This window comes from Cucumis melo, chromosome 11 (assembly GCF_025177605.1).
Source record: "Cucumis melo cultivar AY chromosome 11, USDA_Cmelo_AY_1.0, whole genome shotgun sequence".
Taxonomy (NCBI): Eukaryota; Viridiplantae; Streptophyta; class Magnoliopsida; order Cucurbitales; family Cucurbitaceae; genus Cucumis; species Cucumis melo.
Genome location: NC_066867.1, coordinates 5,722,444 through 5,737,669, shown reverse-complemented (window position 1 = coordinate 5,737,669; position 15,226 = coordinate 5,722,444). Strand labels below are relative to the sequence as shown.

The window sequence follows — 15,226 nt, the reverse complement described above, 5'->3', positions numbered from 1 at the left end:
ATTTACAATGGTTTGAGATTATATCTTATTTCTGAAATTTATTTTGATACTACCACTTTTTTTTATTATTTAGAAAAAAACATTATTGGTGATTCCATAATACCAATTTTGCAATATATAAACTCCGCTATTAATTCTACATTTATTTATATTGAATTCAGAATATATGGAATTTTTTAAAATAATTAATTGCAATTGCCTTGCACTCCCTAAAAAGATCTTTTTGTCTCGGCAAGAGTATTCAAGACAATCCGGAACCTCTTTTACCTCAAACTTTATTATTTGATTATATAATTGAAAAATTATTATAATCGTAAAATATAATTGCTATGTAGTTTTGTAAAACATAAAAAGTTTCAAACTTTATCAATAATGGAAAAACTACATAAAAAGTTTTACAGACATGATAGACTTCTATTAGTGTGTCGCTAAAAAGATAATAATAGTGCCTATCATTCAAGATATCTATGTGGACAAGTTAGAAAAAACTCTACAAATTCAAAGAAACGATGAGTTTCAAGAATAAGTAACTGCTTCTGCCATATGGTCCGAGTTTCTTGTCAGCAAAAGAGATTTCAAAGAAAAATGTTTTCCACATCTCTACATCATACCTCATATTTTCCAGTTAAAATTTGAGCATCTTAGTATAACATCAATCTCCAGATTTCTCATCTCCTAAGATGACCTTGATGGCTCAACCATATAATAATCATTTTTGGAGAACATAGATCAATTGAAACATATGGTGCCTAACAAAAGATAAGAACAAGAATCGTAGCTAAACTCTGAAATCTACTTCTATTAATTAAAAATAAATCAAACAATTAACTTCATATGAAAAACCATGATACTTCTCAAAATTTGATATTCAACATATGAACTATAGGAGGGGCAGCAGAGTGAGAGACAGAGTAGTGTTTAAGAACATATTAATTTGTAAAACCTGACTGTTAGCAAGCAAATATTATTTCTGTTTTGCATTCTACTTATATATACAAACGGCCGTAATTCTGATCTTAAAAAAGTCAAAAGTGCTCAAATAGGAATAACTAAAAAGCATAACCAGAAAAAAGGTGGGAAAAAAAGAGGTAAAATAATTACTGGTATATACTTTTGAGAGGGATATGAACAGATGGGAAAGCGGGTTCTCGCATAATAGAGCCCTTTGAAAGATGATCAACTAACATAACCTGGTATACATTTCTGTCGAATGCAAATTCGACATGATAAAGATGAGTAACAACATCGTGCTGCCTAAGTCCTCTGACAAACCCTCAAAGAGAAAACAGTGAGGTATTCACATTTCACATACCACCTATCGGGTAGAAGCTGTTTTGTTTTCGAAACAGTTTTTGCGGATTGTTGCTTCTCTGGGAATGGAGTGATAAAGACAATGTTAGGGATGTAGAGTCATCTTCTTCTTCAAGATCAATCACCTTTTCTGAGGACTCACTGTGGTTATGTTTGTCATCCACTAAATCCACAAGGAAAGGGATCATACTCTTCTTTTGTAATTTAGTCTCTGCCCCCAACGCAAGCTCTAGGTTTGGTACTGCATCATGATATTGGTCCTCATCTTTGGCTGGAAGTGGTAAGTGGTGATCCTCTTGTTGATGTGAACCAACAGGAAAGAAGTGCTTTTCAGCCATTTCGAAGTCTTCAGGAATAACGTTCACATCACAAACTTTATCACTGCCCTTTTTCTGAAATAAAAAGGTGGGACCGATATCGTTACGTGGTGAGATGAAAGGATCAGATTGTGAATTTATACCGACTGTACTACAACTATTTTCATATGAGTTACCAAACCCTGTCCTTGTTTTTTTGCGCACATTCTCTTCATCAAGCACTATGCAATCCACCTCCTCGTCCCGAGGACGATTGTTGGCACCAATAGAGACTAAAGCTGCTGACTCTAATATATCAATCTGTCGACGTTTTCTGTGATGGGACTCCAGACAATTGATCCCTTCGGTATTTAAATCTCTTTTTAAAAGACCCTCAGAGTCTGAATTCCCTTCTGCTGTACGGAGCACGGCTCTCTCTCCTTCACAGACCAATCTATCTACAATTTTTTCACAAGCACTTGTCTTTTTCATGTCATCAGTGGTCTTAATTAATGGCGGCATTTCTTCCGTTGAACTGAAGTCCAGCTTCGCTTTCTTATTATCATTAACTCCTACAATTTCTTTAACTTGAATTGATGGTTCAAATTGCTCCCCTTGTATGCTCTCCAAACGACGAGATTCCTTCTGCATGATATGAGAACATCAGTGCAACCGTTAATCAAGATGGAAAAAGTTGTTAAGACTCTAAAAGGAACAATTACACCAATTCGAAAAAGAAATGGAAAAATGGGACGTATACCACAAAAAGATGAAAGTGAAAAAAATAAAGGGAAATAGTGACGAGAAAATGGGCTGAAAGAAAGAAAAGAGAGGAAAAAATATATCTAGGATTGAGTGTCATATGTCCTGTAGTAAAAAAAAATTGAAATTCCATTCCAATCCACAATAAGTAGGAGCCAGATGCCCAATTGATAACCAAAGAAAAAACAAGTTCTAATCCACATTGTATTCGTCTCCGAAATAAGCCCACCTAATCATCAATCAATACACCCATATAACCGATGGGCACATTTAGCATCACATTAGATTTTCAGTTCATCCAAGCACCGCTCAATCTTCTGCAAGAAAGCCTTCACGGTTTGCTGGTTCTGGCAGGTTAAACCAATGTCTAGTCAAAAGAAACAAAACAATGTAGTAGAAAATAGCGATCTGATCTGTTAGGATGAACTAGGATTATAAATGAGGAACGAGTGAAACATAAGTAATGTGTGATACTAACAATTCAGGAGGAATTAGATAACATGAGACACAACAGCAAATTACAGTCGTCACCCCACACTAATCCTTCCACCATCAAAGACCAATTGAAGTTTAGAGAAGGAAAATTACACTTTTGTTCAAGTTCCAAAGTTTGACATTTTAATCCCGAGTCAGTTTAATGAAATTGTTCAAATTGTAAATGGAGCACTACATCAGTTATATCAACATTACCATATCAACATTACCAAAAAAAGAATTAGAAAAAAAACAAATAAATAAATCATACCTTCTTGTTTTTGTGTAAAATTTATAAAACACTAAATTACGAAAATTATTATTTTACAAAATAAAATCAATAGTTAAACATACAGGAACAAAATTAAATACAAAATGTTGGAGTTCTCCGATCACCCTCCAATGTTACCCGAAATTTAAAGTACAAAATGGGAATGATCTCCATTTCATTTTGGGAATAGGTAGATTCAGTATCTTAGCTCTGGGGTGTCTCTTTGAGGGGTTGATGACGTGATATGAGGGAAGATAATGGCTTGGTATCATATTAATAAAATTATTCAAACCCATGAAGGGGAAAATTAGGTGTTAAAGCAAAGCAGTTGGATATCTAGACGAGAAAGGGACGGTTCAGCAGCATTGTGGACCTGAATCCCAAAGAGAAACTTCTGAGATTTGACAGAGAAGGAAAGTAATATGACGATGAAGTAGGACTATACAATCTAAAGCTATCACAAGAAGTGTGTGTTAAAAGAAGCAGAATTAAACGGCTAAGAAAGGGGATGGGATTCAAAGCAAAGAGAAGGAAGGGTACCCTATCTGCATTAATTTTGAGCAATGGTGGTGGTAGCCTGACTATGATTCTGATATCTGTAGGAAAAACTCTTTTTTTTCCCAAGAATTGTATAAGAAGAGATAACTATACGTTTTCTTCAGAAGGAGTCCTATAGACTCCCACTTTCGGAAGCCCAAAGTGATTGGTCTGAGAGACCCTTCGAGGAAAAGGAAATCTTCCTTCAACGCAATTAGATGTGTATCCTTGGTACTTCAATAGAGGCACTTGAGAACTCCAAAGTTCCATGTCCAGATAACTATTTGAGCGATTTCATTTAAAATATGAATTTTCGGAAACTTCTCTTGCAGGGATAGCTCAACCTTTGTATTCAAGGAGTTCTTATTTGCTTTATCCCAATGAAAGACCAGTAAGACTTAAAAACCATCGTCCTAACAGTTAGATAACGAGTATAAAATAATTTTTCCAAAGACACTGAAATGGTGCTTGGTGCTATTTGTAATGTAATAATTTAGAGTTAAACTAAAATAACAAAAGGCCTTGTCAGCCAACCTAATCATATATAAAATTAATTTCTGTTTACCACACCGACACAATGAATACAATAAAATAAACTAAATATATCCAATGAACTAGCTATTACTTTGGCAACCAAGCATAGCTCTAATAGTATTGTATTAATAATTATAAAAATAAAAATAAAAGAGTATATGTAACTGCACGTGATAGAATATCAACGAAAGGACTACTCTAAACTACTTACAAGAAACTCAAGGTTAAAAAAAAGTCAATTTTTGAACCTAACGATGTCCAATAAGATGATAGAATATTTATCTCAAGTGTTTGGACATTCATTTCGGAGAAAATCTTTCAAATATAGAGTGGCCCTTCATTATCTCCTAAAGCCCCAATCTTATGGTCAAACATTGTTAAGGCCATTTTATCAGAAATTTGGTTTGAATATAACCAAAGAACGTTTCATGACAAGGCTACAAATTGGTCAGACCATTTTGCTTCAGCATGGCTTCTTGCTTCATCCTGGAGTAGTCTTTTCAAGTTTTAGCGGATGACTCCATCCAAGATATAAGCCTTAATTGGAATGCATTTCTTTCTTTTGTGTAACTTAGATGTTATGTTTTTGTATGGTACCTCTTTGATGTACCAAGATATGAACTATATAGTCCATTTAATGATTTTGCTGTATTGGGATGTGATGAAGTTGCTAAGATTGTGTCAACCTAGTTGAGATAACCCGGTACATCCACTGACACATAATTTGTTCGAGTAGAATTACTTTGTACTTCGAGTATTAGTCTCTTTTCATTTCACATTTCCGTTTCAAAAATATATAAACAAAAAAAAAGTTCCCAAGACCAAAAGTGATTAAAAAATAAGTAGTTGGGCATTTAAGAAGACCTCAAGCAAAAATAGAGAGCTGGATATCTTTAGCCGGTTGACAAATTAGACTGCATATTGCTTGCCTGCCCCATGCAAGCACTGATAATAGTTGTAGATAAAATAACAAGAGTTAAACATAAAAAAGGAGCAAGGGAAATGAGCGCAGTGGAGACCATAGCAGTCGTGTGTTTGTGTTGCATCAATGCATGATTGTGGACTGCTATTGCTAGTTTACACACAAGTGTGTGCACGCCTGAAAGAGAATTACATCTCACTTACATAAAGCAATAAAAAAGATGAAGAAAGAAACATTACCATGGAAGCAGAGGTAGTAGTTCCTTGACAAAATTCCATACTAGTAGCCAGCACTGACGATGCTTTTGTTTCAAACTGATGAACCTGACAGCCTGAATTTTCTAGGGAATTCAATGGTGCCTGATAAACGGAAGATTCACATTTGTGACACTCGGTGCTAGTTGTGTCAGACATTTGGTCTGCTGAACTGGATGCTTTGCCTAATTTGGGACTATAACAAGGAAGTATCTCTCCATTGGCACACTTGGCCAAACAAACATCATCAGAGTTTGTTGCTGTGATTTCGGGCAAGTTCTTGTCTAAAGGCACAGCTTCAGTGCTACGAATATTTGAAATCTTCAAAGCATTCAAGCAATTCGCCTTCTTTCCCCTAAACACCCCCCATAAGAAGAACAGCATATTCCAACCTGAAGAAGGGGAGACGAGGAGGGAGATCAACACATAGTATCAATATGCATTCTCATACAAAGGAGGCTAAAGCATACAGACATACAATGTAAACAATAAATTTCTAGACCAAGTAAATACATCTATAAACACATCTATGCCTATACAACAACCAAAACTTGAAGTGTACATCCAAGACAAATTGACAATAACTTGGAAGTGGTGACAGTGCAGCAAACGGAATTCTTTTTGTTACGATATTTTCTACGTGCATTTACGTTTGTTGCAGTTTTCACTGCCTCCAAATTATAGCTGCACTACAGTGAATACCTTTTTCAGAATTCACAGAGAATTCTATTAAGATTTCCTTCTGAAATTCTCTCGACTTCCCACTTGACCTTGCTCCTAAGGCATTCAATCTCTTGGTTTCATATCTCCTACTACTTTTTTTCTGAAACCCCAACAACTTGGCATCTCTGCCATTTTGTTGGTGCAGGTTCAGCTAATCTGAGTTTCAGATCCATCTGCATACTGTATATGACTCGCTCTAAAGTTGGTTACATAACGAGTTGGTCTTTGGTCAATAATAGACGTATTTTCACAAAATTCTGTAGGAAGATTCTACACTGGAAGAAGGATGTCATCAAACCAATCATATCATGACTCCCTTCAATTGTATTTTGGGGGGGGGGGGGTGTTTTGGAGAGAAAGAGAGAGACCTGTCGGGACAGTCAAGGGTGAAGAGATGGAAGAGTTTTGATTTTTTAACTTTTCTGTCGCACCATATCACACTCATAAAATATTCTAAAAATAATTATTTAGTACAACAGCATCCCAGTCAGCATTTTGTTTAGGTTAACAGTTCTGTTATCTGAGTAGAAGGTAGCATCATTGAAACCTAAGGAAAAATGTTTTTTCCTTTACTTTTATTATAAGAAACAATTTCATTGATAAATGAAGTTCACAAAAAGAGGTGCAAAGAAAAGGCCCCAATCCAAGAGAATAATCATCTGCAATTGGACAAAAGAGAGGAGAGACTATGAGAGAAGAGAATTCAATTTAAATCTAGAGGGCATAAATAAGCCACGTTGTTGGGCAGAAAGAACAGGATAACCATTTTCCTCTGAATCAAAAGTTCTTTTGTTTCTTTTGGTCCATATTGACCACAAACGGGCACAAATACGAACAAAAAATCTTCCAACTTAGCTACATCCTGTCTTTGAAGGGGTGACCTGATAGAACAATACTAAGCAGGAAGAAGATGTCCTGAGGGAGGGCCATGATCAGTTGAAGGTGTTTAAAGGACCAGTCCAAAACAGTAGGTGTCTCAGAAGTTTTTCAGGGATACTGATACCAATATGCCATGGGAAAGTTACCAAATGAATTTTAATCTTCTTTGGCTACTCATCTTTCCATATCCCCTTTATGAAGAGGATAGGGTTGTTTGAAGTTGAATGATCAAGGCTTTGTATGAGAGATTTAACAGTGAGAATCCCATTTGTCTGATATGGACATAACGAACAATGATATGGCCACAACCAATAATGGTTAAAAAGACATGTTGTTGAGTCGAGGTCAGCTCATTCAAAAACTTCATCATCTTTAAGAGATTTTTGGAGGTTTAGGTCCCAAAAATCCTGTCAACATCCCCATTTCTTATCTTCGACGGATGTTTCGTTTCTGTTTGAGACAGAAAATTTTGTGGTAACAGACAGCTAAATAGTACGGAGGCTTTGGCCCAGGAAATATGGATGGGGAGCAACTAAACTTCAATGAAACAGAATGTGATAGAGAGGAAGTCTTCAATTATCTCAAGATACCATATTCTTCGTGAGAATACCCTACCTTAGTGCCAAGACAACTTTATCCTATAGCGTCTTCTTCTTGCCGCCAGTTTTAACAAAAGCTGGGTTAGTCATCAACTGAACTTAAATGTTGCACAGGAAAACATAACTCCCATTAAACACCACCTTTCATTGAGAAAAAATGAAATAATACAGGGGCATACAAAAAAAACCAAAACCAGCCTAACAAAACAAACCCATTAATAGAAGGGAGACCAACTAAGTAAAATATTGCCCATGGAAAAGTAATAAAAGTTCTTCAAAATCATGAAATCTAACCAAAGACCAAATCTCACTGCCCCCCCCCCCCCCCCCCCCCCGCTCCCGACCCCAACACACCCTATCATTTCTCTCATCCCAAATGTCCCAAATAACCGCACACACCCCATCAAGCCATAAAAAAAAACCCTTTTATCTCTGAAGGCCGGATGGAGGAGGAACTCCTTGATCGTTGCTCTGACACTCCGTATACTAACAAAGCTAACACCGAACTTCTGAAGGAAAGAGCTCTACACATCCTCGCAAATTGGCACTCCCAAAAAAGATGATCAAAATCTTCCTCCGCCTTCCAGAAAAGCATGCAACAAAAAGGCCCGACGTGCGAAGTTCCCCTCCTAACAAGCCTATCAACTGTATTAACCCAACCAAGCAAGACTTGCCAAATAAAGAACCTAACTTTCTTAGGAACCTTAGTGCTCCAATAAGGAGTGGGATCCAACAACAAACTAAACAGAGACTTACAAGTGTAACCCCGACTAGGGTTGGGGATCCGAACGTGAACATCCCTTCTCCCCTCCCTAAAAGAGCACCCCTCAAGCAAGGAAAGAAGAGAGGTCACCTCCATCGTTTCCCCAAGGGTCAAATTACGACAGAACCCAAAAGAGAAAGACATAGAATTCTTATATATCACCAAAAGATCCGAAATAGTACGATTTTTGGAAGAGGAAAAATGATACTGATGTGGTAAATATCAAATAGAGGGAATTCTCCCCCACTCACTAATCCTCCCAAAGTAAATGTCCTTTCCATCCCCCACAAAACAACAAGAAAATACCTCACCTCCATTGTTCCCATTGTACAAATTAGCAAAAACAAACCTCACCTCAAAATCCCCACTTTCAATATAAATTTGGACATCGAACAAGAAAAGCTCCAGAGGAAGAAGGCACATCGTGAGGTGTTAAAATAAACAAAATGACACCCTTAAGTTATTAACCAAATGAAGAGATCATAGAATACACTAAATAATAAATCAAACACTCCCACTCCGAGATGTCACATAACAAATCAAAAACATCTTCTTGAAATGTTCAAACATCATTTACGAATGCCCAACTTGATGTCAGTCTTGGCACAGTTTCAAAACTTATTTATTGAAATGATAGGAATTCAAAAAAAAATCTTACGTTGTGAATTTTCAGGTAGCTGATTTGAAGAGAATATCAAGAGCTCAACGCCATCAAGGTTTCCTTTGAGGGCTAAATCATTCTTGGTCATATGATCCACTAAGCCTCTGTAGTTTCTTTCATAACTGCATAGCAAGACCTATTGTTAACAGAAAAATACAGACCGGCATGAAAAGAAAACCAAAGGAAAGACTAAAGATAAAAAAATGCTTAAGTGAAACCTGGAAATATCTCTTGCAAAAAAGTAAAGAGCAATATTATCTTCTTTAACACCACAATCATGAAATTGAGATGGCCACGTGCTCAAGCGAGGTACTTCCTTCAAAGAAATATTGTGAGGAAGTTTGCTTGCCACTTCAATAACTTTTGGTGATGCACAAGTTGACAGATGAGCCTGAATTCCATCACAAAAATCTGGAAGTTTTCCACATCTATGCAACTCAAAACCACCCCTTCAAGAAAACAATAAAAAGCTTTTTCAGTGATTGGCAAACAATAATAAAATATACAATGTTATGATTTTAAGAAAAAAAATAAAGAAGACTAAATAAATTAATCAAATCAATGAGATAAGGTAAATGAGAATCTTACTGCCATATATATTCATACTCCGGAATCACTATCTTCAGGAGAAGTGAGTTTGTTGACGCATGACCAGACAAATCTTTCATCCTAACCTTTTCAACAGGAATGGCAGTTGAATCCGTATCCTCCAAATGCGAAGGAACAGGAGTATCAAGATTGGGCAGGACAGGTAGTTTTGGAATACTAGCAGCTGGTTGCCTGTGGAAATTCGCAGCAGAGCTACTGACAATTGTCTTCCCTTCATATGCTCTTTCAGAAGAAAGCTCATTTTTTAACTTGTTTGAAAATGAAAATTGATCTTGATGCACTATTTCACTATTGGAGACTGTGCTTGATGAAGAAACCTCATCAGATGGGTCACTAAATTTTCTCTTTTTGCATATTTCAGGCCTTCTAAGCAGTGCTGCTTGAATTGCGGCTTTCAACTTGTTCTCCTCACATGTCTCCTCCCTGGAGCTAATTATATTATTGTCAGAAACATAAGGACTACCAATGATACAGGATTCTGTAGCATGTTCAGTTCCTTTACATTTGAGACAGTGACCACTTATTGGACTAGTGGCAACAGTAGGCTTCAATGGATTTGCAGAACTCTCCTTATTTTTCTCATCTAGTCCTGTCATTTCTCGTGACCTTCCATTATCATTATAAGGCGGCCTCTCAACAGTTAACGAACTGGATAATGGTTCTTCCTTGGGGATAAGATGATTTATCTTTTGATCAACAGAAGAACTGCATGTTCCATTGGTCAATAAAGCTCTAGCTGTAAAAACAAGAAAAACATGAACTTATAGTCTTGGCATCAGCAAAAAACACGCACATAGAACTTGCAAAACTCTACAATTTGAGAATAAGAAAATTGAGCGCAGAGAAGCAAATATGAAATCAATTTTATTCAGCCACCAGAATGAAATACCTGGACTGAGTGGATTATCTACACCCTTATGAACTAGACTGCTTCTAGATTTAGGGTGAGTACTTGAGATTCCATCAGATTGTATAATTTTTTGATCTCGGTTGTTGCCAAAATTTGTTTCACCACGTGATGAGAGCTTTTGCTCAACCTTAGATGTTGAAACTGCAGAACTTGTAGTTACTGAACTAATCCAAGATCGATCTACTTTTGATGGATTTTTTCTATCTAACACGTTCCTGTCCTTCCCTTGTTTAATACCTTTAGGATCCTGGACATGAGGAAATTTAGATGGTATCATTTTAACTTTTGCTTCGCTCATGCTTGCACGACCAAAACTTGGAGTTTTGAATGATTGAGATTTTCCTAAAGCTCTGGAAGACCCTTCCTTGACTTCAAGGGATGTATGTTCTCTAGGTCCCCTCGGCTTTTGGGGTATAAACTCATCTACAAGTTTGACCTTCGGTTTGGAATTTAAGGTGTTGAATGAATTTGACTTTAAAAGAGTACCTGTATGTCGAAAGAATTAGGCAAAGGAATAAACAATAAACAATCCACACAAATATGGAAGGAGTAAAAAATGGTCATAGAGAGTTGCTTATTTACCCTTGAGTGTATGAAGTCTTGAACCAACAGATGGTGAGCGTGCCATTTCCAAAACATCATTACTGCATTGATCACCCAAACACTTTGATTGAGAAAGCATCGATTTCCCTTTATCCAAACTTTTTGACGAAGAATCACGGGATAATCCAATACTCCTGCCGGGGCTGGATGTTTTTGTTGAGCCTTTGTTAGTTTCAAGGACCTGTCTTTTTGCAGCTACAGAAACATCAACATTGTCCAAATTCTTCTTGCCAAATTTTCTTATGCTTGAGCCATCTCTGCTTACTTTTTTCCCCTCGGTATCTAAGACATTCAGTGTTGAAATAAAATTAAAGTTGTTTTCAATAATGTCCTTAATGACATCTGATTTTGAGCATTTCTCTTACCAGAAACTTGGGTACTGGAACTAACTATATTTGGTCTTCTCCCTTCGTCTTTTCTTTTATAGGAAATGTAGCTTTTCCCTTCGACATCTGAAAATAAATTGCACAATGAGATCATAATAAGCTCCTAAACCAAACAATGTTCCCTTTTCTTCCAAGGTACTACATTTTCATAAACATAAATTTCAACTTCACCTTGCTTCTGGTTTTCATTTTCTTCTGCTGATTTGCATTCCTCACACAGCCAGTCACCTTCAGGGACTTCATCAAGCCTTTCTCGCATGCAATAGCTGATATTAAAAAAATATTGTTACTTCACTTGATATTTAGAATAAAAGCAATTAATAATAAAAAAGGTATGCCAAAGGATAATCAAATGAAAAGGAAACATCCTCACGTGTGTTCTGCACCATCAGTACACCTACTACATATAGCAAGCAAATCCTCCCTACCAGCATCACCACAAATATCACAAACTTTGACCTGATTCCAAGCAGAAGTATGAGACCACCAGTGTTCAAAATCAAACTATAAAACTTCCGGAAGAGAGAATAAAAGAAAATGCAGTAAAACAATATTCGCAATTGTGCACAATTTAATGATACAAAAAATGAGAAGGATAGAGTTTTCCAAAAGCACCTGCACAGTCAGCCTTTCCCAGTACAAGTCTAACCTTAAAAATTAAGGGCATGGCCACATCAAGAGTTGGCATCAAGTAAGACACTAAAACCCTCTGAATTCTACTTACATAGGGACACCAATTAACTTCCAAAGTAAGAACCAAGGAAAAAGCAAACCAAAAGGAAAGAATTGTAGAATTGCTAATTCCAAATAGAAAATAAAAGGGACTACTTAAATATATAGACTTTCAATCCAACTCACATCATGCTCGACAATATCCGATTCATCGCTCTCAGATCCAGATGCAGATTGTGAATGGTGCTCCTTCACATCAGAAGAACCAGACAAGTCCTTGAAATTTTCACATTGCTCGTCTTCATATTGAATTTTCATATCTCCATCAGGAGGCTCACTTCTATCAACATGAGTCTCTTCTTCTGACTTCGGTAAAATTTGAGAAGAAACCTTGAAATCATCACCTACTTTGTTGCATATGTTGGTGACAGATTTCTCTCCATGACGTGGAGCAGTACCTACTTCTCTAGTCAAAGAGTCACTGTGTACCAAAGATGACTCTAATGGCTCTCCCTTCACACAAGTGGGTGGTTTCTGTTCAGAACCTATTTCAGATAATGGCTTATCACTTGGAGAAAAAGAGTCCACAGTATGTGCTTCCTTTGAGCTGTTATGAACCTCTTTGGAAGCAGGAATCTCTGGAAAAGCTACCTTGGACGAAAATACAGCCTTATCAGATCCTTCTCGACATAAACTATCCACTGAAGCGGAGCCAGATGATACATTTTTATTGTCCATAATATTTTGGTGAGAAACAACTGCAATATTTGCATTACTAGATCCACTAACACATGAAATGTTGTCGTCGTGCCCCTCTGAACCCTTCATACTCTGGTGCTTCTCTGAAGTGGTTTGTATGGTTGGCTCAGTAGCAATATGTCCCTCTGGAACTATCGCACTATATAATTTTTTATGCATGTCAATATCTACTGAAAAATTCGCCGCATCAAATGACCTTATTGTTGCCATACTATCAGCATTTTCAGAAAAGGAATCGTGACTAGAGTTAACGCTAAGTAGATTACTGGTCTCGCTATTAGCATGTAATGAGCTTTCACATACTCTACTCTTTATGGAGGATATAGCATCAGCATCATTAGCAGAATATTGACTTGTAGCATTTACATGACTGGTTTCATCAGAAAATTCTTCAGTTTTTGAAACTGTAAGGGCTCGTTTAAGATGCATACAAGATGAACAAGGAGCAGAGCACACGTTACAAGTTCCAGATTCGCCTCTCATATGAACTGTCTGATTCATGGAGCAGTTGGTAAACTTTTTACTTGATTGAGGTGATACCTAAAAATATGGAAGTAAGATTAGATACAGAGAAAGGAACTCTTTTCTTTTCTTTTCTTTTCTAGCAATCACCATACTAATAAACACCCCAACTCCTTTCACATTACTGCTAGTCTGCTAGAATGGAAAATGAAAAATCAATACAACGAATCACCAAAATCCAGTATACCAAAAAATTAAATTTCCAAAATATGAACTCAGTGGCTAAGCTATAACACTAACTTTAAATATAAAAAATGTGAACATCCAATTTTCATTACGAGGTTAGACAATATGATATACACAAGGAAAAGAAAAAAAAATTATAGACTAATTCAAAACCCTAAAACACAAATTCCTCTGTTATCTCACCATATTCCACTGAGTGTCATTGTCAGTCTCATCAATACCCCTTTGTGTGCGATAACCGCCTCCTCCTAAAACTGGTGTGATCTAAAAAGCAAGGAGAAACGACATTAATAATCATCCTCTTACATTCACAAGAAACCCAAAAAATCACAGCATAAAGAAGCTTGCATCGCCACCATTTCCAAACACCAGTAACAACAAGCATTGACATATCTTAAAAGCAACAGCAAAAAGAATCGTACAAAACATCTGCAAAATCTCCAGCAGACACGAAGACACACAATCCCGAAAAATAAAGAAGCAAAACGATAAACATCCCGTTTGCCAAAAAAGAACCCTAATTCTGAAACCACAAAACAAACCACCAATTCCGGAGCAACCAAAGACAGAATATTGTCGTACAAAATTGAAGAAAACAAGCAACCAATCCGTTCTTTAAAAAAATGCTCAAAAAAGAACAAAATAATAATCCAATCAAACACCCAAAAAAAAAAAAGAACCCAAATCAAAAAAATCATAAATTTATCTCCACCCCCCCCCCCCCCCCCACAAAAAAAAAAAAAGAACCCTAATTTGAAAAGCGATTACATGCCTTCATCTCCGAAACCAGCAGGGCATCATCATAAATCCCATCCACAGTCCGTTCCGTCCTCGTCTCCGGCATCAGAGATACGATCGGGCAGAGTCCTGAATCAGCGGTTTCCCCGTAGCAGCCGATGATAACAATATTGAGCAGCAATCAGGGCCAAAGAAGCCACTGTCCTGGTACAGTTCCGGTAATTGAAGAAATTTTATGGAGTAGGTTTATGTGAAAATTATAGAGAAATATAAATGGTAATCGTAGAATTACAAGAAGAAGAAGAAGATTCACACAGATAAACAACAAGAAGGCAGATGAGAGAGAGCAAGCTTGAAGAGGATCTGGTAACTAATAGTAAAACCAAACAAGATTAAAATAAAAATCAATATATATATATATATATATATATATATATATATATAGCCAAATTTAAATTTCTTAATTTTATTTCTTTTTTTAATTATCTCTCCAATTTTCCTCCTCCCATTCCAATATTGATAGTTAATAAAAATTTGAGAAAATTTTAAAATTCAATCCAACTTTGTACTTTTCTTTTTTTCTTTTCTAGATTTCCCCGAGAAAAAGAAAAAAAAAAAAAAAAGTAAATGAGGTTATGAGGGAAAGCATTGAATTTGGAGGTCCTTATAAATTTATGCATTTATGAATAAATAAAAGTGATTTTAAAGAGTCTTTGCCAAATGCCATTTCCCATTTATTAATTCCAATTCACATTAATTTTCTTATTTTCTTTTCAGCCGGAGGAGAGGATTTATGAGAGCTATACTTTTAGTAATTATATTTACAAAAATATGTTGTTTTTATTTTCATATAAA

General features: G+C 36.3%; 1 protein-coding gene across 3 annotated transcripts; it reads right to left on the bottom strand.

The window, feature by feature from the left end:
- Positions 1-1,074: 1,074 nt before the first annotated feature.
- Positions 1,075-14,759, bottom strand: LOC103498397 (uncharacterized). Of its 3 annotated transcripts, XR_539608.3 has the most exons (14): positions 14,406-14,759; positions 13,817-13,897; positions 12,353-13,465; positions 11,868-11,953; positions 11,666-11,760; positions 11,474-11,560; positions 11,088-11,390; positions 10,485-10,991; positions 9,575-10,331; positions 9,205-9,435; positions 8,984-9,108; positions 5,347-5,753; positions 2,599-2,716; positions 2,236-2,252 (listed from the first exon to the last, which is right to left on the bottom strand). XR_539608.3 is itself a non-coding variant. In XM_008460981.3 (13 exons), the coding sequence occupies exons 1-13, from the start codon at positions 14,475-14,477 to the stop codon at positions 1,305-1,307; spliced, it is 4,812 nt and encodes a 1,603-aa protein (XP_008459203.2). In that variant the 5' UTR covers positions 14,478-14,756; the 3' UTR covers positions 1,075-1,304. The 3 variants fall into 3 exon arrangements, 2 of the variants coding, with proteins under 2 accessions (XP_008459203.2, XP_008459205.2); XM_008460981.3 differs by lacking the exon at positions 2,599-2,716 and having other exon boundaries at positions 1,075-2,252; positions 14,406-14,756; XM_008460983.3 differs by lacking the exon at positions 2,236-2,252 and having other exon boundaries at positions 2,596-2,736.
- Positions 14,760-15,226: the final 467 nt, after the last annotated feature.